Below are 24,353 nucleotides of genomic sequence, written 5' to 3' on the forward strand. Positions count from 1 at the left end.
CAGGAAACTATATATGCTGCCTGAAACTTTTGAAATGTCTGCATTTGGCTGGGCCAATCTGTATAAAGAAAAAAGTTATCTTCTTTAAAATCATCTCATGGCATTTTAAAATAGCTTTGCAGATGAGCATGCTCATTTCTAGAATAACATGAGAATTGGCTCACTGTGGTACTTGATCATCAGAATCAATCTCCTGATAGGTGAGACCCAGGTTGCTCCAGGACCTCGCCCAGGGGTCCACAGCACATCAGTGGTAGTGTTGAGACTTAGACCTCCATCACCAAGTCTAACTCCAGAGTTCTTTTACATACTAGGATTATTCAGAAAAGTAAGGAGTGCTGAAGAATGTACAAACCCCTAGCCTCATATAACAGTCAGTAAATGCTTATAAATCTAATTTCTACCAAATGAAATTTGGGCAAGTAATTATTTCCTGTGACAAGGGAACATCTCAACTGAGGTAAATAAAGTGTGATGATATATCCCAACAATAACCTCTCCTATCCCTGATTTGGCTCTCATTACCATTTTTTATTAACTTCTGACCATGTATTTTTGGCTATTATTGCCATGTGGCCATAGTTATTATAGACAGTACTATCTGGGAAAGAGAACTTACAAAAATCTCTCTTATACAGATAAATCAGAGGAGTGATATTTTCAAAAACAAATTATTTTTAAGTCCCTGTTTCCATTGTACTGGTCAAATGATTTTATTGGAATCCTTTTCTGATGTTAAATCTCTTTACAGGAGTGTAAGTGCATCATCAACTTTAAATAAGTATAAATCCAGGTATTCAATATTGAGTTTTATTTACAGCAATATATACTTATACAATATTTCAGAGTTGCTGAGAAGAGAATTTTGGCTTGTGCTATATTCAAAATTTAAGATTATTAAACAGTGTAATCCGTTGGGGGGAGGTAGGAGGGGACATAAAATGAAACTGAAGAAATTGCATTTATAGGGCACTTTTAAAGCAGTGACCAGCCAGGAAAAATCTAATTTTTTATAGTATTATTTTAATTTTAAGCATCCAGATTGAATTTTAGTGAAGAAATAAGTCAGTCTTTAGATGGCTATGAAAATGAAAATGGCTTGGGGAGGGAGAGTGGGGAATAAAACCAAACAAGGAAATACTCTTTCTAGATTTGGCAATGGTAGTTTTACTTTTTTTTTTTTTTTTTTTAATGATGAGATTCAGCCTTTGGGTGTACCTACACTTATCATACCGGCTTCATATTTCAGAATATCCCCAGGCAGTTCTGTAATTACCTAAAATATGCTAAATCTCTGTGACCAAAATGTGTTTCATCCTTTCTGTGGTCAGATTAGCCAGTCTGTGATGAACCTGAATATATTCCAGCTACAGATGTTGGTAATTTTCCTGGGTCAAGGAAGTATGTCCCCTATTTCAAAGTTATTTCATAGGCAGTTGATTGTTTTACTTTATCAGGCTTACCATAATATCAGACAATTTGTGGTCATTTTCACCTTTTATATTTTGTGGAAATAAGACTGCTACCTTTTTCAGATATGATGGGAGAGATAGAAAACATTTTTCATTCATTCACTCATTTATCCATTTGTTGACTGTAAAGTATATAACGTTATTCTGAGATCAAGATACCTAGTGGTTAGAAAAGAACAATCTACTTCCTATTTTATTTCAAATGTTTTAACAGTTTTTGTTATATGAGAAACACATGGGATATAGGGGACCCCCATAGAGTTCTTCCAAGGGCATTTTGTGACTGATATGGAAGTGTCCTGTTCTGACTTCTGAACCTCTTTTATTTGTCATTGTAAATAGGCATTAAATTAGCATCCCAGCATTATTAGCATCCCAGCTCCGTGTTTATGGAATTACTTAGAGTAAAGAAGGGGCACAAGGACTGCTCCTTTCACCCCATCAGCCTCACTTTGATGGGAAATAAAGGACAAATATTGTGCACATTCACCTGGCAGAGAGCTAGCTCCTCAGGCAAGCAGAGTGCCACCACAAAGAGCCCTGTGCCTGGTTTCAAGCTCTGCTGTCACCATTTTGGCACGCTTCATAATTTATGAACCAGAGGCCCTGCATTTTAATTTTGCAATGAGCTCTGCAAATTATTTTGTAGGTCCTGCCCATGTAACACTTATTCTTCTTGGCTGTGTTGTCTGTCGTCGCCTCCAATCGCATGCCGTCAATATGTCCACTCTCTCTTCAAATAAAAAATATAAGCTAATAAACTTTTATTGATGCTAACTAAATGCTTTTTAAAATTATCTTCAAAAGCACTGTTTCCTATGGCAGGTTCATGACATTGATTTTTAATAAAGCAGTGAAAAGTATCCAAGTAGATTTCTAATACAATTTTTTCTTTGGTGGGTTTGTTGTTGTTTATGTTTGGGGCCATGTAATTCATAGTTAGTAGTTTAGGTTTTATGCTTTTTTATTTTTTAAGATTGTTGAGTATACTACTTGGCTTATATTTATTTAAAGTAAAAATTTGAGAAAAAATTCAATTGAAATGTGTTTTTCAATTTTTTACCTTGGATAGTAAGCAGCTTTTTTTTTGCGCAAGCCTTAGTAATTGAGCTTTAAAATATAAATGGAGGCATTTGCTTTGGAACCTTATCCTGTTGTGGTTATGTAAAATATTGCATCTGGAGCTGTATGGAATTTAAAATGATGGCGCTCAAAAATCATATTATTAATCACTTTTGGAAGACAGTTTCTGCTGTTTTTGTACCACCCAACATGTTCAGTCCAGGGGTCTCCTTTGTGCCGCCAGGGTAAATGGAGTTTCCATTTTTCTTAAGAGAAGCACTGAGTGTTTGCTCGTTGGCTTTTAAAGCTGGGTCCCAATACTTTACTCTTTACACATATTGGAAAAAAAATTCAAAGGGCCACGTTTCTTTGTTCTCATCCAAGCCCACAATTAGCTAAAGTTCCATTCTGTGTAGCTGGAAGGAAGGGGAAAGGGGTGGCCCAACAGGCATTTTACTGCCTGTGAGAAAGTGCTCCTCCAAGTTTTTGTCCTTTTTGTCAGGGACGGCTGCCTCCCTAATTGTACTGCTGTAGGGAAGCGCGTGCCTCTGGAAGCATTATCTGATTCCCACAGGACATCAGAAGTACTGTGTATACTGACCCTTAACTTGAACACAAATAATAACTTTTCAACCCCCTTCCCAGGCTCTTGCCACAGTCTTGGAAACCTAACAACTTTACTTTAGCCAGGGGTTTGGATGCTTTGTATGGGTCTCAGGTTGTATTTTTTTTTTTTTTTCTCCTCTAGTTGTTTCACGGCACTTGTCAATTGAGGAAGCTGAAGGTGGAGGAGAGGAAAGGAATCAATGTAGAAGTTAGAGGGGAGAGAAGGCGAGACAAACAGCTGCTCTTGTCAGCATGGGGATAAGTGTAAAGAGATTAATAGTCATTTGAAGAGCAAATGGGGACGTGGCATTCGGCAGTGGAATGCGAATGTATAAATGTAATGGAATGAGCAGGCGACCGTTAACATTTAGACAGATGCTCTCTGGACTGAATGGAATGGCAGAGTCCGTTTGTCCTCCCACGTGAAGTGAAATGCATAAGGCTTAGTAAAATACTTTTATTAAACGGTAATTTAATTCATTTTTTTGAAGCATCTATTTCTTTGTGAGTTTGTCTGACTTAATCTGGAACTCTCAGAGTTATACAGGGTAGGGCAAAAGTGGTGAGTGCAAGAAACAGAGTTTATTCTCGCATTTTTATTTATTGCTGGATTTTCACTATGAATAACTGTAAACCTCCTTTTGCCCCACCCTGTATATCAACTGAAGAGCCAGGCAACTCTTTTCCTTTATAAAATAGGAACTACAGTACCACAGAACTGCCTTCTTCTTCTTGCCTTCAATTTGGCTTCCCTTAGTTAAGTGGTGGAAACAGTGAGATTTCTGTGTGACAGAAGGTCTCACAAAGGGAAAATGGTACACTAGGCCCTTCTGGAAATGTGTCCACTTTGCCTCAGGTTTAGGAGTGACGTGAATTGCTGACAGTTGTGATGTTATGGGCAAGGCCCTAGACATGGAGTCAGAAGATTTGGTTTCAGAATCCCCATTCTTTGCTATTAGCCAATGCTTGATCAAATCACTCCCCTTCTCTCATAGTCATACAGTAAAGTTGTCTTGCAGATTAAGTTAGAAGAAATTAATTCATTCTTTCCATTAGTATCTTATTGAGTCCCTCCTCTGTGCTCAGCTCTGTTCACATCAACACCTCTGGCAGAAGAACTGCATGAGCAAACAGACTTCTAAATTACATCCAACATAGAATTTTAATCATCACTATATGGTATTTCTCTTACACATGTTCTACTCTATAGAGAATAAACTGCTAGGAAATGAAAGAGCAGATAAAAAATTAGGTTGTGTTTGGATGATATACAGGCATGTTACCTTTTAAAATATCTAGGTGGCTCTCTTTAACCCTACTACCCACGCCCCTCCAGGCTTTATGAAACTAGCCCTTGGGGAGCAATGGATACCCTGGGTCAAATTTAGAATTATAAAACAATATAATGTATATGCCCCATATACAATAATTTGATGCTTCAATCCCCTAGAGAACATGTCTCCTCAGTGGTCTCTCTCATTCTGAACAGCATACAGAAGGAAAGAAAGGAAAGGGAGAACAGGCCATATTCATTTGTTTTAAAGAATTCCTAAGCAGCTATTCAGTACTGGGTACTTTTGGCCCCATTTGTGAATAAGCACATATTCCACTTTTTTAGTTTAAATATATCGGTGTGACATTGGTTAATAGGATCATATAGATTTCAAGTATGGATTTCTGTGTTCTATTGCACTGTGTGCCCACTCCCTAAAGTCAAATCATCTTCCATCACCTTATATTCTACTTTCAAATGCTCTTGAGAAGACCACAGTCTCCAAAGGCTGCATGTTAAGAGCCGTGTGATCTGTGCAGATCAGTACAACACACATACGCATACCTGAGATGTTTCTTATTTCTGATTGTTTGACACCAATCGGACATTTTACCTCGAATGTTAAGGACCTGAGGTTGAACTCTGTAGAATGCATGCACCAAATGATGCCTTTTTTGAAGCAATGATCTGCAACTTAAATGGCTAACATTGGGGTTTCTGGGTGTCCTGCAGCCACAGTACACGAACCTGGGGCTCCTGAACAGCATGGACCAGCAGATTCAGAACGGCTCCTCATCCACCAGCCCCTACAACACAGATCACGCTCAGAATAGTGTCACGGCACCCTCGCCCTATGCGCAGCCCAGCTCCACCTTCGACGCCCTCTCACCATCACCTGCCATCCCCTCCAACACCGACTACCCGGGACCGCACAGCTTCGACGTGTCCTTCCAACAGTCCAGCACTGCCAAGTCAGCCACCTGGACGGTAAGAACACCCAGAGCCAATAGATGGGCCATTAAACCTGACCCCCAAGTACCAGCGTCATCTTCAATACCCCCAGGGATTCCGCCCCATCCAAAGCTGAGTGATCCATATTTGCATGATGGAAAATTTCTCCCTGTCCTCTACGGACATTTTGTTCTTGAATATTTAATACTGAACCAGACACAGAAATTTGCCATTGAGTGGAAAAAACCCCAATCTGGGAACCAAAGGCTGGCTCCTAGCAATTTCAGCCTATGTGTTCTTGCCTGGCTCATGCTATTGGGAGGTCTTTTGTGTGTAAGTTTTTTTAAAAGTGTAAAGCATTATGCCAACAAGAATGATCATAATCATAGGATATGTGTCTGCAGTCCCCTGAATGGAGGATGATTACCAGGTTCATTATTTCAAAAAAGTAAACATTAAGGTGTGATTTTTTTTTAATGAATAAAATCACAAACACAACATCTATAATAAGAAATTAAAATTTCATTTACTAAGGTAGGACTAAACTTGTTTATACATGTAGGTTCTATAACATGGATTATAATTTATTCATACATGTATATTTATTACAAGAAGCATTTTTCCCAAAAGGAAACCTCTAAAACTATCAGAGCCCTGAACTAGTCCAAAACTATTCTGATTTAAAATGTTGAAAAAAAAACACACACTTTTTTATATATAGCTTTTCTAAAAAAATATGGAAATATTTTTAAAAATTAAAAAGGTACAAGAATGTTCAAAGTTTATTTTGTAATGGACTATAATACGAATAGAGCTCAAATAAAAGGGAGGGGACTAACAAGACTGGTTTTAACTGATTGATCAAAGACTGCCCAAACCCAAAGTGGTGTGCATGTTTGTTAAACAATTTGATGTTTGCGTGGATTAAGAAATGCTTCCAAATATCATCATCTTGTTGAGAAGTAGCGTTAGAATTATCTTAACAGTTTTTCCCTCCTCATTGGAAAATAGGTTTCTTTGGAAAGCAGTCTCTTTCTGTGTTATGGTATCCAGCTCACTGCAGGTGTTAATCCAGTGAACAGAGTTTATGTAATAATCTGCACTGGTAACACTGTGTTCCAACATAATTTCACACGTGTTCTCATTATGACCTCACTTCTTTGTGAGCCAGGTGGGACATGTTGGATAACTCCCATTTTACTAGTGAGGAAAGCTGAAGAATGTGGAGGTTAGATGACATCCCTAAGTTACAGAGGCTTTTGTGTAGCCGGACCTATTTCTGATTCTGCCCTCCCCCACTAGATTGTGTACTTTCTTTCCTCATCATTTCACATCAGGATGTCCCCAAACCATTTAAAGTTGTTGTAGGGCTTTTCTTTCATGGTTTGAGAAGCGGTTCTGTCACGGTTTATATTTCAACCATAATGTCTACTAGCTTAACACTTGATCTCCCCTCCATGTGTTATTCATCAATTGTGTCATAATCTTTAATCTCTTTAATCCCAGTGTTGGACACTAAAGGTGAGTAAACGTAGAGTCCCTAGACATTAAATTAGCATTGGTTGGTCAATGGAAGTGATCTTTTGCTAAAGAACCAATTGAATAACCGTTTTATAAATAGAGTACTGGTGTGTTTTAGAAGAAGTGTCACCAATTGGACAGTTATAATCACTGTTGTTCAAGGCTAACTGTATCTTGTTTGGCATACTCAGGCAGAGTTCCACTATATTAAGCTTGGGCACATCTGAAGGGATAGTGGACATATCGGGACCCTAAGTGATTAATCACTTCTAAAATGGTTCAAGAACTTTGGGGATGGAGCTTGCTTGATACAGGTACAACATTATATCAATCTTCCTCACTCTTCCCTTCCTTAGTACCTCCTCATACAGAAATCTGAATATTTATTTTTTCAAATTTAGCACAAGCCTCAACTATCTTTAATCATAGCCTGTCTTTCATAGAAGTAAATTGTCTCACAAAGAAAGGTTGAATATTTCTACTGAAATGATCAGTTAGAAAGAAAATAAAACATTTTGCAGAGCACACTAGTAGAATTTCCTGACATGTGGCAAGAGTGAGATCAGTACCCTGAGAAAGAGGGTAGGAACTGTGGTAATTAGAGCAGAGTACTGGGCAGGGGCCAGGAAGCCAGGATTCTTTTTTGGATCATCTTTAGCCAAGTCACTTCATCTTTCTAGAATTCAGTCTGTGCCCCAATAAGGAGGAGTATTGTGAATGCACTTTATGCAGTAAAATATTCATCTAAAAATTGTTAAAATGATAAATTTAATGTTTATGTATTTTCTCACAATAAAAAAAAAAGACATGAACCTAAAACAGCTGGGAACCTACTTCTTGGTTACATGGCCCATAAATTCCTTTTTGGTTAAAAAATAAAGATTATGGTGAAACCTATTCTCTTTCCTTAAGGTGAGATAGTAATGAGCAAAAAAAATAGTTTTTAGAAAAACTTGGGTCCTAATGAGATATTTGGCCTGCCATTAATGAGTGACCTTGGTTGAGCTGTTTTGTCTTCCCTGGGTTCAGTTGCCTACGATCTACCCTATAGATTTTACAGAATAACGTGATTGAATTAGAGGTCTTTTCTTTCCTATGAGTATATCACCTGGTGTTTATATTTTTATTAGTTATTTCTTGTTCACAATCAAATTTACTTTTGGCCCAATTACATTTCTTCTGAATCTAGGGCTCTTTCACCTTTATCTGAGTAGCTGCTGAAATCACTTAAAAGATATAAATTCTCAACCTTGCACACCAGTGTCTCATATATAGCAGCATTTAACCCTTTGAGTTAAATTATATATCCTCACATTTATACATAGATCTCACATTTTTTAAAGTGTTTTCCTATATGTTTATCTTATTTGAGCCTCATAACTAAGGCTATTACCCCCAGTCTTATTAATGAGGAAACATCTAGAAGTAACGGTTCATGGCTAATACTCGGCCAAGGAGGGAGAGGAACCCAGGCCCTCTCACTCCCAGGTCCAGTCTCTCCACTGTCCTATCTAGACTGTCTTCCCTCTTGATTAATAGAAGGCAGGGATGTACAGGGACCAGTGGGCCCTGTGGAGTGTGGAGCAGATGTTGGAGGACATTTTAATGCCATGTTACACAACACCTATTTTTTAGGCATCTGTGCACTTTAAAACAATTTTTCAAAATACTAGATTTTAAAACTTCCCACAAACTGGAAGCAGCGGAAGCCACTGTCATTAGGAAGAGGCCACACTTATTGCACAGTATTCTGCTGATACTTTAATAACAATCATTTTAGTATCATTTTATCACTTGTCATCCTTCTGTGTTGAGTTTTCTCATTTACTTTCTGGTTTACTTAGGATTACTGCCACAATATAATTAATATATTTAAAGCATATATGCATATTTTATTTGCTCTCTCTGTGTTTTAAGTAACAAATGTGGTTGTGTTTCCAGTTCCAGACAAATATGGTATTTATTTTAAACTTCTTCCAATGAAATAAAGCATAACAACATTTCATTTTCTCTATTTCACACACACACACACACACACACACACACACACACCAACACTGAGTTTAGGATTTAGTTTCAGACTTTCTTACTATGTCTACCGGTATAGTGTAATTGCCACTAGTTAGCAAAACCTACCATTTAATTTAATGGAGTGCCAGTCCAGCATTGTAGCCAGGAGTCATCAGTCACAGGACAGTTAACAGAATGATAATTTGGAAATGGCAAGGAACTTGAGTGCAAATTTTAACCCTGAAATTTACTAACAGCATATTGGGACATGCCCAAAGAACTCAATCTATCTAAACCTCCCTTTCCTCACCTACAAATGGAGATGTTAATACTTTTCTTATCACGAGGATTACATGACATGTATAAGGACACCTACCAGTACCTGTATAGTCATGGGCACACAGGTGTTTAGAGAGTCTGAGTTTGAATCTCTTTGTTTCATGAGTTTGTTATAGTTTTGTTCAGGGTTCATTTGTATAAGTAATAATCTGAAATAATGCAAAGAAACATTTTGTCTACCTTTTTTCTTAGTGCTTTTGGGTTATTAACATGCATAAGGTAGTCTCCAAGGACTGTGAGAATATCCACTATTCAAATATATGAATAGATGACAGGATGAGAACAGGCTCTTCCATGGACAGACTTCAGGCTGGCTGTGCTCCTGTCCTAAGCCTGCCCAAGCAGCTCAATGATGGGCCCTTTACAGATTTAAGGATCTGTAGACTTCGGCATTTATTTCTCATTTTTATTTTATTTTTTATTATTTGTATATTATTTTTATTAATTTTATTTATTTATTTATTTCAGAGAGGAAGGGAGAGGGAAAGAGATAGATAGAAACATCAATGATGAGAGAGAATCATTGATCAGCTGCCTCCTGCATGTCCCCTACTGGGGATCGAGCCTGCAACCAGGGCATGTACCCTTGACCAGAATCAAACCTGAGACCCTTCAGTCCGCAGGCCTATGCTCTAGCCACTGATCCAAACCAGCTAGAGCTTATCTCTCATTTTTTACCTTCCCCTTAATTTGTGGGGATACCTTTTTTTTATTATTATTATTTCCCAAGTTAAATAAAAGATAACAGTGAACCACACTTGTTGAAGAGTCAGCATATTCATTTGTGGTAGCAAAGTACTGTAGGCAGCCTAAACACTCACCAGAGGAGAACTGGTTCAATAAATTGTGGCATATCCATATAGCAAAATGCTCTATGTCCATTTAAAAGAATCTCAAGTGCTTATCTGCAATGCTTTTGGCATCGCTAGTGAGAAAAAGAGAAGCTTTCCATGGCACCTGCTTGAGAACTGAGAGTATCAGTAAGGACACCACTTCTGGGGCGGAGTGTTTTCCTTTGCTCTAGTGGAGAGGCCGTTTGTGAATATAGGTCAATCTGTCTTGCTTATTGGACTCGCCATGCACCTTTGTCAGTTTGAGAGCTGTTTTTTCACAACCTGTGACACACAGTATTATCTGTGTGCAAATACTGAAAATCCTCAGGTTAGTGTCTGTTACACTCACTTTAAGACAATGACTTGGCCTTGGGATGTATAATCACTTTTTGCTGTTGTGTCTTTCTTCCTTCATAGACATCAAGATCTTAGAGAGCCGGCACTCAGTGCCAAGCACAAATTCCAACATACGCTAGGCCCTTAATAAATATTAAGAAACTTTATTTTCCCCTCATGGTTAAGGGAAACAATTCTAGTTCCAAGGAGTGTTCCTCAGTTCTGATCTTGATTGTTAACTGTCCATGAATTTGGTCTCTTTGGCCTCCACCCAAGACTTATAGAGAGCATTCTTCCTTTGCCTTTGCTAATCATGTTAGCTTCATGTGGTGTTCAAAGCCTTGAAAAATCTGGCTTGAACACATGGAGAGTTTAGGGAGGTGACATTTGAAAGGGGAACAGCCAGTTCCCTGGAGAGTTTCATTGATCCCAGCATGTTGGTTGGTCCTGCATACTTGCTTCTCTTTACTCCACAGCAGGCTGAGATGTGTGCCTGTGGCCCACCCTCCCAGTCATCAGATTACCTGTAATGCAAGACTTCCAGAATAAGGCTGCCAGCTCTGTAGAAACCCATTGCAAGCCAGCCCATTGCGTGGCTTTCTGGAATCTTGGGACTCTTAAGGATTGCTCATCAAAGAACATTATGTACACAGACTTTTTGATGGTGAATGTGATTTATCAGCTCCCTTTCATAAAGGAAATACTTCTCAAAGTTGAAGACTTTACTTGGAGCTTGAGCTGATCTTACAATTGAGTGGCTGTTATATGTCATTGGTGAAGGACAGGAGAGAAGTCAGTTGACTTGGCTCCTGCCAGTGATACATTTATTAATCCTAACAAGGTTATTTTCACTCTTTGCCAGAGCTGTCCTGTAAATCTCCCAACCTACATATAAAAATGCCTTTTTGTGCCCCTCTCATGATGAAGAAAATAATAATTTTGAGCATATTCAGCTGTTATCTAAACTATTTCTTAGTTCAGAATATTAAGAAAGAATGTTGTAAATAAAGTACTTAGAGACTCCTAATGATGGTTTATGTTACTTAACTCTAGGCTTTGGACTCACAAATGAATTTCCATTTTAAGACATGCTTCAGAGATGTTGTTCTCAGGCCAGTGCAGGCTAACTTAATCAGCATACTTGCCCTAATTTATTTAAATTGATCCTAGATCAATACATTTGTAATAATTCAGTTTCACCTCATCTATTGTTTATGGCCCTCTCACACTATACTGAGTGATGTGTTGAGTTCTCTATAGAGTTTCTAAAAAATAATATTGGTTTACTTCATATAATACTAGGAGAATATACTACCGATTAAAAAGAAAATTAGCAAATTTAAATAAAACTGGCTTTCCTTTTTTTTAATACAAAAAGCAAAACAGCAAAAACCCTTTTCTTTTTTCTTGTCCTTTCTCTTGCACTTCCTCCTCTTCCTCCATCTTTCCTTCTCTCCCCTTCCTCCTCTTCTTTTTCTGTCTGCTCCTTCACCTTGGCCTCCTCCTCCTCCTCCTTATCTGTCACTATTATCATTAGTAGTGGTCAATTTGGTTTTGTAGATATTACCAGCCACTCAGTATCTTGTTTTTTCTCTGTAGTTCCATTTTCCCAGAATGGTGGATTAAAATGGGAAAGATTAATTTTTAAGACCAGTTAGAAACCTGGATTTGCACATAATATCTCTAAATTATAGTAATATATTTTTTTAACTTGTAAAACACAATGGACCAAACAAAACAATAGGCAGGCTGAATGCCATTCTTACAATATATTAATGGTGACAAAGGATGATTACCTAAAGTTTAAATAAGTAACTGGAAACGAGAGTAAACATCTAAGAGATAGGTTACTATAAATATACTAGATGCCCAATGCACAAAATTCATGCAAGGGGCTTGTACCTCGCAGCCCTGGCTTCATCCAGAAGGTCCTCCGGAAGGACGTCCAGAAGGTCCTTTGGCTGTTCGATGTAATTAGCATATTAGCTCTTTATTATATAGGATTCCATTCAGAAAAAAAAAGTTTTGTAGATTAATCTCTTCCTACAAAATCCTAACCAATACATTGACAAAGTAGATTTTTATCAATTTGTTTTCATGTAGTAAATGATCTTTCTACCTTCACATTTTTCTATTACATTGATATCTGTCTCTCTCTCCAAACCCTTCCCCCACCACCACCTTCTGCTCTAAACATATCCTTGGGTGAGGATTAAAAAAAATAAATAAATAAATAAAATTTTATTTTATATAAAAGATAATGGTATGCAGTGTTGTATCCTTTTCATAAAGGATCTTATATGTTTGTTTTTATCACTAGAAAATGTATGTCTCTAACTTAAACTCTAAAATTGACCAAAGCTATAATTGGAAAAGGGCAGTGAGATTTAAAGGGCTTCAAATCAATTTTCTTAGCCCACTAACTGACGGCTTATTTTTAATTGGTACATTGAAAGTGTGCAGGAACAAAAACCACCTGAAAATTGAGCTATAAACAGAGAATAATATCATAAGAATTTTTTAATGACTCAAGAAAGCGCAGTATATCATTAAGCTTGACAAGAGATCCCTTAAAGTCAGCCCTGAATGATGTGTGCCATTTACTATGGGATTGTTGCTCTGGGTGCTTTCCCATCTCTGAGCTTTGCACCTTCTTCTGTTTGCCTCCCCCAATGTTAGCCATGTCTGTAGTGTGACCAAGTCTTGCAGAAGTTCCCACCTTCTGGTGAAAGGGGCAGATGTATTTTTCTCATGAAAGGTATCTACCAATCAGTTATCATGTCATGAGCAAAAGCAACTTCATATAAAATAAATCCTCATAGTTTTCTATCAACAGCAACTTGTATAGCTACTCAGGTCACTGGGACCAGAAGACTTGAGATAACATAGCTTTCTGCCCAACAACTTCCAATTCTTTGAAATTAAAGGAGAGTTTATTGTAAAATAGAAAGGGAAATCTTAGACTCTTTTTAAAGCCTTGCAGATGTTTTATGTGGAATGATTTTTAGAACTAGGGGTCCGGTAATTAGGCTGACAGAGGCCTAAAGGTAATGATCTTAGTAGCTGTCTCTCCTGTGGCTTTTAATAACGATTATGGCTGCATCATCTGGCTCCTCTCAGCTGAAATTTAAAAGAAAATTGATAGTAGCCAGAGACACTGGATCTAATTTATTGTGAGGTAAATTATAGAGGGATTCTCACTTTACAAATAGAATGAGTCTTCTTATTTTAGTTTGAATCTAATAATGAAGACTCATGATTTCTCAGTGGAAAAAAAAAAACACCTATAATTTGCCACCATGATATTATATTAGAAAGGTCTGAAGAATTGGAACAGAATTTCTAATTGTGTTTACATGGCATTAATACTGAATTTTCAAGTTCATCAAACAGGTATTCCTTTGTGGGTTACTCATTTCATTTTCATTTTTACTTTAGTTTTTATGCTGTTTAACCTGTATCACTAAATCTCATGAAAATTATAAAGAATAAGATGAGGACACCATTTCAAAAGACTTTTTTTGAGTGGTTTTCAAGTTGTATAAATAGGAAGACTGATGATTACTTAACAAGAATCCTAATTTGAATTTGAGAAGTCATCTGACAGTCTGGGAGGAGTATGGCTCAGGAAGCAGAACACAGGACTCACAGAACAGCTTCCAGGCTGTGTGATCTGGGGCAAGTCCTTGGGCTCTGTCCATTTGTTAAACGGTACTGTAATACAGCAGGGCCTTGAATAATGCTATTTTCTTCAAAGTCATTTTGTTTTAATGATGATGAGATGCTGTAGGAACGTAACTCTTGTTTATATCAATTAGCCTATGGTAAAACTGGTTTCGTTATAAGTCGTTTTGCCGCTGTTCCAAGAACCTATTAACAATGTTAAGGGAGGACTTACTGTATTTACCTGGCAGGATTGCTGCGAGGCTTCAAGTTTATGAAGTTCTTTGGGAAACTGGGAGATGAAACTCTAAAAACATAATATGTTATTATCTTATCCTGGATTTTTATTTTTAGATTTACTTGCATGAATACATGAATACTGCATCATATCCAGGCTTACAATTCAGGCAGTTATATGAACCTTTTCACTTACAAGAAGACATAAAATGAAAAAAAAAAAAAGATATATAAATCCCAAGAAATAAATGAGATGAAAATATATTATATACAGTATGTGTGTGTGTGTGTGTATGTATGTGTATATGTGTGTGTATATATATATTAAAATATATATAAATATATATATATTTTAATATAAAATAAATTTTTGTTAAAACATGTTTAATTGAGTCCTGTAATTGTTAATCAGCTACTTTTTTTTCTTAGAATCTCAGTGTTTTATTGGTAACATTTTAGCAAATCAATAACACAGTTGAAATTATGATCATTTTGACTGGATCATTAGAAGAAATGCAAAAATATGCATATTTATATAAATTCAAATATGTCACTCTAGTTGAGTAACAAAGAGGTTAATTTACAATCATTATAATTTGGGCTAGAAATTCCTTTCTTCTCTCCCCCTTTAGTTACTTTTTCCGTCTACCCTATGTTTTGAGATTTTCATATTTATGAATATGGAGCCCAGATGTTAAACAATATAAATTACTTTTACTTTTTTGTTATTACTTTGTATTCTTAGAAAAGCAAATTTCATTTTCCCAGAAGAACAATGTTATAGTTATGTATTACATTTCTGATCAAGTGATTGTTATTAAGTAAGTCATAGATCTGATTAACTCTATTTTATAAAAGTTCTGATTGATATAAGTCATTGTAATAATTTAAAACAGCATAATGATTCTCATAGTCCTATAAAATTTGTTGACTATCTTGTGTGCTTTGACATATGTGTATTAAGTTTACTTAATCATAAAATGTTAACAATTGTTTTTATAAAATTGACTTGTCAAAAATTGATATGCTATTATAACTAACATTTTAATTAACATTTTGACATGCCAGAATTTTGAAGCAGTTGATGTTCAATAATTTTATGTTTCTCAAATTTTTCTCTAGAGGAATTAAAGTGAATACTTAACATTCCTCAGAATGATACTAAAAGAAAAATTCTCTAGTACAGACTATTCCTCAAAAGATTTAATCAATTTTTGAAGATATTACTAAGAATTTTAGTTATTAAAAAAAGAAAAATTGGATTTTATTGAATTTGAAAATAATATGTTTAGTGTGTCCCTGCCACTGTGCTCTATACATTAGGAGTCTTGAGAGAGTAAAGTGTCCCAAAGGCAGCTGGTTATGAGAAGGGCTGGGACTGCTAATGGAAAAGTTCTGTTCCTTTGCTTTAGTGATAGGGAGGTATTTAAGGACACATGTTTTGTATTAGATACAGAGTTGGTGCTTGCCTTTAAGTACTATCTATTCAATTTTATCACCTGCACTCACTCTTCTAACCTTTCTGTACAAAACCATAGAAGAAATGGGTAAGCCCCTTCGGAAATGGTGTTTATTTGATAATTAGATAAAGCAGATTGATAAACAGGTAAAATAGAAAGTATTTTATAATAAAAATTTGGAATAATGTTTTCCATATTTTCACAGTTAGAATGGATCCATAGAAAATGTATCCTGTTGTGATAATATCTTCTTGAACTAACCCAAGTAAATATCTCCTTTGCTTATTCTCATGCCCAGAATGTGTTGAAGTTATGCAAGTGTAAATAAGTGCACATTGTTTTAAGAAGCTTTAGCCTAATGTTATTCCCTTTGAGTTTAGGAAGACACTTGGCAAATAACTATTTTAATCAGTCTTTTAACAATAAAATCATCGACCTATAGGAGTTATTATGGATAATTCATTCATAGGCTTATACTATTCTTTCATAGTACTCACTGGTAATCCTACCTAATAAAAGAGTAATATGCAAATTGACCCTAACCCCACTACACCCACAAGCCATGCCCATCAACCAATCAGGAGCAAATATGCAAATAAACCCAACCAAGATGGCTACAGCCACAGAGAGCAAGAGGGAGGCTTGGGTTTCCCTGGCAACAGGGAAGCCAAGCTTTCTGCCTGCCCTTACTGGCCCAAGCCTCCACTCAAGGCTACAAAGTTTCAATTATAGAAGGTAAACAAATCCAAACAGAAATGGCAGCAGCTACGGAGCTGGAAAGAGCAGGAGGCAAGGGTTTTCCCCGGCAACGGAGGAAGCAAAGCTTTCCGCACACCCTGGCTGGCCCAGGCCTCCGCTCCAGGCAACAAAGTTTCATTTATAGAAGATACATCAATCCCAAGAGAAATGGCTGCCGGCCACGGAGCAAGCAGGAGGCTTGGCTCTGTTCCAGGCTACAAAGTTTCAATTGTAGAAGGTAAATAAATTCCAGATATCAGGGCCTCCTCTTGGGTCACCAGGGGGCGTGGCTGGCCTGAAAACCACCACAAGCCCCTCGCTCAGGCCGCCCCATGCCCCAAGGGAACCCCACCCTGATCCGGGACACCCTTCAGGGCAAACCAGCTGGCCCTCACCCATGCACCAGGCCTCTATCCTATCTAATAAAAGAGTAATATGCAGATTGACCATCACTCCAACACACAAAATGGCTGCCCCCATGTGGTCAAAGATCCTGCCCCCATGTGGACACGAGATGTCCACCACAAGATGGCCAGCAGGGGAGGGCAGTTGACAGGGACCAGGCCTGCAAGGGACGGCAGTTGGAAGCGATCAACCCTACAGGGGAGGGCAGTTAGGGGTGACCAGGCCAGCAGAGGAGGGAAGTTGGGGGCAAACAGGCTGGCAGGGGAACAGTTAAGCATCAATCAGGCTGGCAGTGGAGTGGTTAGGGGGTGATCAGGCTGGCAGGCAGAAGCAGTTAGGGGCAATCAGGAAGGCAGGCAGGCAAGCAGTTGGGAGCCAGCAGTCCTAGATTGTGAGAGGGATGTCCGACTGCCCGTTTAGGCCTGATCCCATCGGGCCTAAACGGGCAGTCGGACATCCCTTGAGGGGTCCCAGATTGCAGAGGGTGCAAGCTGGGCTGAGGGACACTCTCCGCTCCATGCACGAATTTCGTGCACCGGGCCTCTGGTAGATTATATTTATCTTCAAAGATGATGTTTGAGAATCATCATATAATTTAACAAACATCAGCTCATCTGTGCACTTTTGAAGTGTAAGAGCTAGAATGTCAGGTGATGGGGACTTGAGGTCTAGAGAAAGCAAAATGTTTTACTCAGTAGCAGAACCAGAAGGACTAGACTTCTTTTGTCTAGTTTCTTACTCAAGAAGCAATTAAATACATAGTGATTTGTATAAGTTGTTATAATGTGTTCATATTTTGGGATCAATTTTTTGTCTGGTGTTCCATGGTTTTCAGTTATAATGGTTTTCTTTGCACTTATATTGTAGACATAGGTGTTAAAAGGTATAAGAATTGGAAACAGATTTTTTAACCTTTTGCACTTGGATGTCAAGTGTGACTCGACACGGTTAGCATCGGTAGCAGCTCTTTTTATACTCTTTGAATGTATCAATAATTGAAATATAAAAAAATCCAAATAAGTTTGTATGAAAAGAAACTCGTTTTTTATTCTATTGCCGTGCTTTGTAAAATCTGGGGTATTTAAAAAATTAAGTCCCGAGTAGAATAAAGGAATCGAGAAAAAAGCAAGCGAGTGCAAAGAGTTAATAAGTTTTTATAGATTCTCCCCTCAACCCCCACCCAAGTGGATAAGGAAGAATATGGGAGAGAGGAAGTGAAATGGTTTGTTAGAAAACAGTGACTGGGTCCTTCCATAAAAATATGGCATGCACACTTCAAACATGTTAGTTGGATGTTTTCTAAGATACTTTTGCAGCTTTGACAGTATATTTTCATAATATGGACTTTGATTTAGAGGAAAAGAGCCAAACCAACTCAAACAGAATGTTCAAATTCAATCTAGAATCTTCACTTCCTTGATTACTGGATTCTATAGTCTACTGGATATGTTTGTTTCAAAGTATAAGAACATACTCATTTTCTTCAGTTGTCTTCTTAGGCAAATTGAGCTATTTCCAAAAAAGAAAAAAAAGGGGGTAAGGGGATTTACTTACTTTCTTTTGTTTATAAGTCTTGTTCCTTTTTGAGAACTGTGTTTTTTTGTTGTTATTTTGTTTTGTTTTGTTTTGTTTCAAAATAAACTCAGTACTAGATGGTCTTAGTCAATGAATATGATAAATATGTCATTCTATATATTTTTCTAAAATGATTTAAAATTTCCAAGAAAGAAGGTCTCCATATTTATCTGGCAGTATTTTAGTGAAATAAAGATAAGCAATTAAAATTTAAGGTCCTTGCCCTAACCGGTTTGGCTCAGTGGATAGAGCGTCAGCCTGTGGACTGAAGGGTCCCAGCTTTGATTCCAGTCAAGGGCATATACCTTGGTTGCAGGCACATCCCCAGTAGGGGGTACGCAGGAGGCAGCTGATAGATATTTCTCTCTCATCAATGTTTCTAACTCTCTATACCCTCCTTTCCTCTCTGTAAAAAATCAATAAAATATTTTTTTTTAAATAGAAAGAAATGCCTTCTAAATTCATATTAAAATTTAAGGTCCTTTTTCCATGGGTAGTAGTGATGATTTTATTTTGGTAACTGTGGGGCTTACTCTTTACTTAGTGCCATAATGTAATTAAAGCAGTATTTTCATGTAGAAGCACTTTTTACATTTTAAATGTTATTTCTACCTGTAAGAAGTATTCTTTTATTATAAACTAGTGGCCCAGTGCATGAAATTCGTGCACGGGGGGGGGGGGTGTCCCTCAGCCTGCCTGCACCCTCTCCCATCTGGGACCCCTCAGGGGATGTCCGATCCCTGTGGGATTGGGCCTAAACTGGCAGTCGGACATCTCTCTCGCAATCTGGGGCCGCTGGCTCCTAACCACTCACCTGCCTGCCTGCATGATTTCCCCTAACTACTCTGTCTGCTGGCCTGATCGCCCCCAACCGCCCCCCACCCCTTCTGGCCTGATTGCCCCAACTGCCCCCCCTGCTGGCCTGCTCGCCCCCAACTGCCCTCCCCCTGCCAGTCTGCTTGCCTTCAACTACACGCCCCCCTGCTGGCCTGCTCACCCCCAACTGCCCTCCCCTGCTGGCCTGATCACCCCTAACTGCCTCTGCCTTGGCCCTGCCACCATGGCTTTGTCTGGAAGGACGTCCGGAAGGTCTCCTGGAAGGTCTCCCAGTCTAATTAGCATATTACCCTTTTATTAGTATAGATACTTTTGATTCTAAGCTTTCCTTCCCACTGACTCAGAATACAACCTAACTCACAGAGCTTAGATTTGCCTCTGACATCGTCTGCCTTTGTACAGTGAGTATCCACATATACTACAAAGAAATGACCAGAGCTATTTGGATGTCTTTTATCACTGGTCTCAAAAGCAGGTCAAACGTGGTCACCACGTGGAAAACAGATACTTCAGGACAAAGTAAATTAGAAGGGGAGGAATTAGAATGGATATATTTTGCCTGTGTGCTGCTCACTGTACTAAGTCAACAATGAGAGGTTATGTCCTCCTAAGACTTGCTTATAAGCATTTCCAAGCTAACCAATTTCTCTTTTTCTAAATGGTTTGAAGTCTATTTTGAAGTTGTTACTTAGGCATATGGTTTTAGGGCATAGATTAGCTCCTAATTTATTGCTTTCTTCATTTGCCTGACATTGGAATTTAGACTTCAGAAACAGACAATTTAGTATTTTGAAACATTTATACAGAATAAGGAATGATCTTTTTAAAATAAATTTCTGATTTAAAAGGAAAATGTTCTTTCAACTGCTAAATTATAATGAGATGTGATATAAAGCACATAATCCTGTAAAATATGAGAGATATGTGCAGCACATCTTTTTTAGTTATCTTGCAGGAATCAGGTTACAAACATTGTGACTCTTAGCCCTTAGCTCTCCAGCATGTCCTTGCTCTTCCTGAAAGTTGGGACTATGGCTCTTTTACTAAAGGACAAAAAAAAAGTGCCTAAGGAGGCAGGGTGGTGAGTGGAAAGAATTCAAGTTTTGTGGTCAGATAGACCTGTGGAAGAATTCCACCTCTCTCTATGTGGCCTTAGGCAAGACACAGTCTCTAGGCCAGCTTCTAAATGGGATAATACATCTTAAGTAACAGTGTTTTTTTAAAAATCTTTATTGTTGAAAGTACGACATATGTCCTCTTTTATTCCCCATTGGCCTCCACCCCCCATCTCTTCACCACCCTATTGTTTGTCCATGGGTTATGCATATATGCATACAAGTTCTTTGGTTGATCTCTTGTTATCCACCCATCCTCCCCTGCCTTCCCTCCAAGATTTGACAGTCTGTTCGATGCTTCTATGTCTCTGGATATATTTGGTTCAGTGTTATTGGTAGGATGGGATATAATGAAAATAAAGTTCCCATGGTGCCTGATAGATGGTAATTTGTATTAGGATGAATCATAACTTAAGGATTAGAATTTCGACTAAACCTGCCCCGACTCACAGATTCAATCAATACTGTAATAGAATACCCTCTTTATGGAATAACTCTAACTTCTAGTACCTAGCCTTCCACTATGTAGAGGAGATGGTATATTAGAATAGTTATTTAAATATTTTATCCCAATGAAGAGCAGAGGGAAGTTAATGTCTACCTTGGGCATCCTGAGGGTAAAATCTGTAGTGTTCAATAGAAGACATATGATTTCTGATTTTTTTCCTGTAGCATTTATCTCAAATTTTCTTTTTATTATAAATACTAGAGGCCTGATGCATGAAATTCGTGCAAGGAGCTTGGCCCTAGCAGCCACAGCAGCTTGCCTGGGCCCTTGCAGCCCCGGCTTCGCCCAGAAGTTCGTTCGGCTGTCCGGTCTAATTAGCATATTACACTTTTATTATTATAGATATTATTTAAATAGAAATGTCTCTTCCCCTCATCTGAAACACACGTCTTTCAAATTGAAGTCCCAGGGAGATGATTAACCCTTTGCACTTGCTTGCTTTTTTCTCGATTCCTTTATTCTACTCGGGATTTAATTTTTTTAATACCCCAGATTTTACAAAGCACGGCAGTATAATAAAAAAACTGGAGTTTCTTTTCATATAAACTTATCTATTTGGATTTTTTTATATTTCAAATTATTGATACATTCAAAGAATATAAAAAGAGCTGCTACCGATGCTAACCGTGTCGAGTCACACTTGACATCCGAGTGCAAAAGGTTAATACTTATTTTGTGGCTTTGAATTATACCCAGGCACAACACCATGTATACTTCTGATGTACAGGTACCTTAAACATATGTCAACATATTAAGATGACACAAAACAACCATGTATACTTCTTAAGAAGCACAATTTTAGATAAATGAATGTGCTCTGGAAGAGACCATGGCAGGTATTTATTGGTTACAGCCAAAGACCCCAAAAGACTAGGACCCATGCTGTGAAATGATGATATTGTCAATCAGTTGTGCAAAGCTTCCTTGAAACTAGCCAAGTTCAAATATTTTTTAATATATTTTATTGATTTTTTACAGAGAGGAAGGAAGAGGGATAGAGAGTTAGAAACATCGATGAGAAAGAAACATTGATCAGCTGCCTCCTGCGCACCCCCCACTGGGGATGTGCCCGCAACCAAGGTACATGCCCTTGACTGGAATCGAACCTGGGACCCTTCAGTCCGCAGACTGACACTCTATCCACTGAGCCAAACCGGTCAGGGCCCAAGTTCAAATCTTGTTTGGAGAGCCCCAGGGGCCACAATGACCACAAAAGAGGGAGACCCATTCAAGCTCAAGTGAGGAAGGGTCAGTGTTCTCTAGGGATGGAATGTACTGCCTCTAGTGTTAGGGAGCCTTCAGCTACTGGAGAACATGAACACAGAGGCAGGAAAGAACCTAACTCAAGTTTTAGAGGAGAGAAAGATTTCTGAAGTTCCCTCTGGATTGGAAACTCTATGCATCCAGAAGATAAATGTTTTGTAGCTACAAAGAAAGAGGGGAACGCCAATGGACTTACTCTGTGCCAGACAGTTGGTTGTGTGGGGAAGAGGGTAGGCTTTCCAGACTGCTAATAGGAGCAGATGAAGTTGAAAACACAGAGTCAAGCCTGACCTGCTCTCCTTGAGACATCGACTATACCATTCTGCCTGGAACAGTGGTCTTGTCTAGGAAACTGCAGGAAGTAAGACTCTAAAGGTAGGTAGGATGAGGCCAGCCTATGTAGGTTAAGGCATTTGGACTATATCCCATGTACTGTGTGCTGACACTGAAGACTTTTTGGGCTCAGGAATAATCATGCTCAGATCTGTATATAAAGTCAATTAATCCAGGACTGTCTGAGATTAGTTGGAGAGGGACTGGAGTCAGAGAGGCTGTGTGGAAGATGCCACAGTGGTGCAGACACATATGGTAGGACTGAACCCTCACTCAGTTATATAGTACACTCAGTGTGCAAGGGCAGAGATGGGAGAGGTAGAGTGTCGGTTGCTGAAGTCCCTGCTTCCAGGGGCTGCATAGGAAGGTAGGGAGGAGGAATGCAGACAGGGAAAGAGCTGAAATGATTAACTATCTTATTAGAGATCTGTTAGTAAAGCATGGGCAGCCATCTCCTAGTTGGGACCTTTCTAAATCACTTTACCTTCCTGGTGCCTCAGTTTTCTCACCTTTAAAGGGGATAGTGCCCAAGCTGGTTTTCTCAGTGGTGAGAGTGTCCATCCATGGACTGAAGGGTCACAGGTTCAATTCTGGTCAAGGGCACGTGCCCCAGTTGCAAGCTCAATCCCTGGCCCTGGTTAGGGTGCATGTGGGAGGCAACCAATCAATTTGTCTCTCTCACATCAATGTTTCTCTCTGTCTCTCACCCTTCCTTTCACTTTCTCTAAAATAATCAATAGAAAACATATCCTTGGGTGAGGATAAAAAAAAAAAAAGTGGGGGGTGATAGTGATGTCTACCCTCTGGGGATGTTATGAGGATCAAATGAGATGAATGGAAATGGTTTATAAATTCAGAAGTCTGCCTGCATGCCAACTGCTACTGCTGCTTTTGGACAGACACAGCAGGGAAGGCTCGGACTCCCCTAGCTTGTAAAATTATATCCTACTCTTCCTCCTGGGGTCCAAGCTGAAGGTTCTGGTTGAATGAGATGATTCATATCCAATCTATTTCAAAACTTCCCACCATGTTCTCTCTCACCCCTGGTAATAAAATCAGGAAGCCTACTGGCTCGCACAAACTTGACCCTGATGTCTTTCCTCTCTCGCTGAGGGGGAGCACAGTGGTCTCTGGAATAGAATCCACACTTTTCTCTTGGGCTGATGGGGATGGCTGGCTGGGGGAGATAAGGACCTGTTTGTAAGGCTCATCCAACTGGGCTGTGCTACAGATGCTTCTCTATGGAGTCAGTAATTCTATCTTTAGAGGGGCTGCTATTACACCTTTTTATACAGTTTTGATCACAGACACAATAACACTTGTCATAAGCCATACCTCCCAGGGAATGATTTCCCCTTGAAGCACTGTGAGGAGAGAGGCCCTTGTCACAATTCTCATGACTGAGTCACTGCCATGAGCTAACGTCTCTAGCCTCATGAGTCAGTGCTGGCCTGGGCATCAGTGTTGAAGGCAAGAAAAATGAAGCCACAGGTTAGACTCCCCTGTCGTCATCAGTCTGCGCAGAAGGAAAGCCAACCAAGCCATCCTCAGATAGTGTCATTTTGGTAATCAGACATTTGGTTCTTCTCCTCTGGATGGATGTAGAATGAGCGTGAGAGTTTTTGTTGAGTTAATAATAACATTTTAAAACGCTGTGATTTTTGTGTGTTGTTTTCCTTCAGGCACAGTAGGTGAAATGATGTGTTTGAGAGAGGATTGTTCTTGTAATAGGCAAGATGGAGCTTGCAGGAAAACATTTGTAACCAACCCATTCCGCCTAAGAGAGGGCCAAGACTTGTTTGTTTTTAGTGCTTGT

General features: G+C 38.7%; 1 protein-coding gene across 7 annotated transcripts in view; it reads left to right on the forward strand.

Annotated features, from left to right (window-relative positions):
• The window catches only part of TP63 (tumor protein p63), a 157,370-nt gene that overhangs the window by 12,931 nt on the left and 120,086 nt on the right, over nucleotides 1-24,353 (forward strand). For all 7 annotated transcript variants that reach the window (XR_008555553.1, XR_008555554.1, XM_008151587.3 and 4 more), the window contains exon 2: nucleotides 5,146-5,400. Coding sequence is in view for 5 of the 7 variants with exons in the window: in XM_008151587.3 (XP_008149809.2) it covers nucleotides 5,146-5,400 (255 nt within the window). In the remaining 2 variants the exon portion in view is untranslated. The remainder of the gene's footprint in view (nucleotides 1-5,145; nucleotides 5,401-24,353) is intronic.

The sequence above is a fragment of the Eptesicus fuscus genome, chromosome 3 (assembly GCF_027574615.1).
Source record: "Eptesicus fuscus isolate TK198812 chromosome 3, DD_ASM_mEF_20220401, whole genome shotgun sequence".
NCBI lineage: Eukaryota > Metazoa > Chordata > Mammalia > Chiroptera > Vespertilionidae > Eptesicus > Eptesicus fuscus.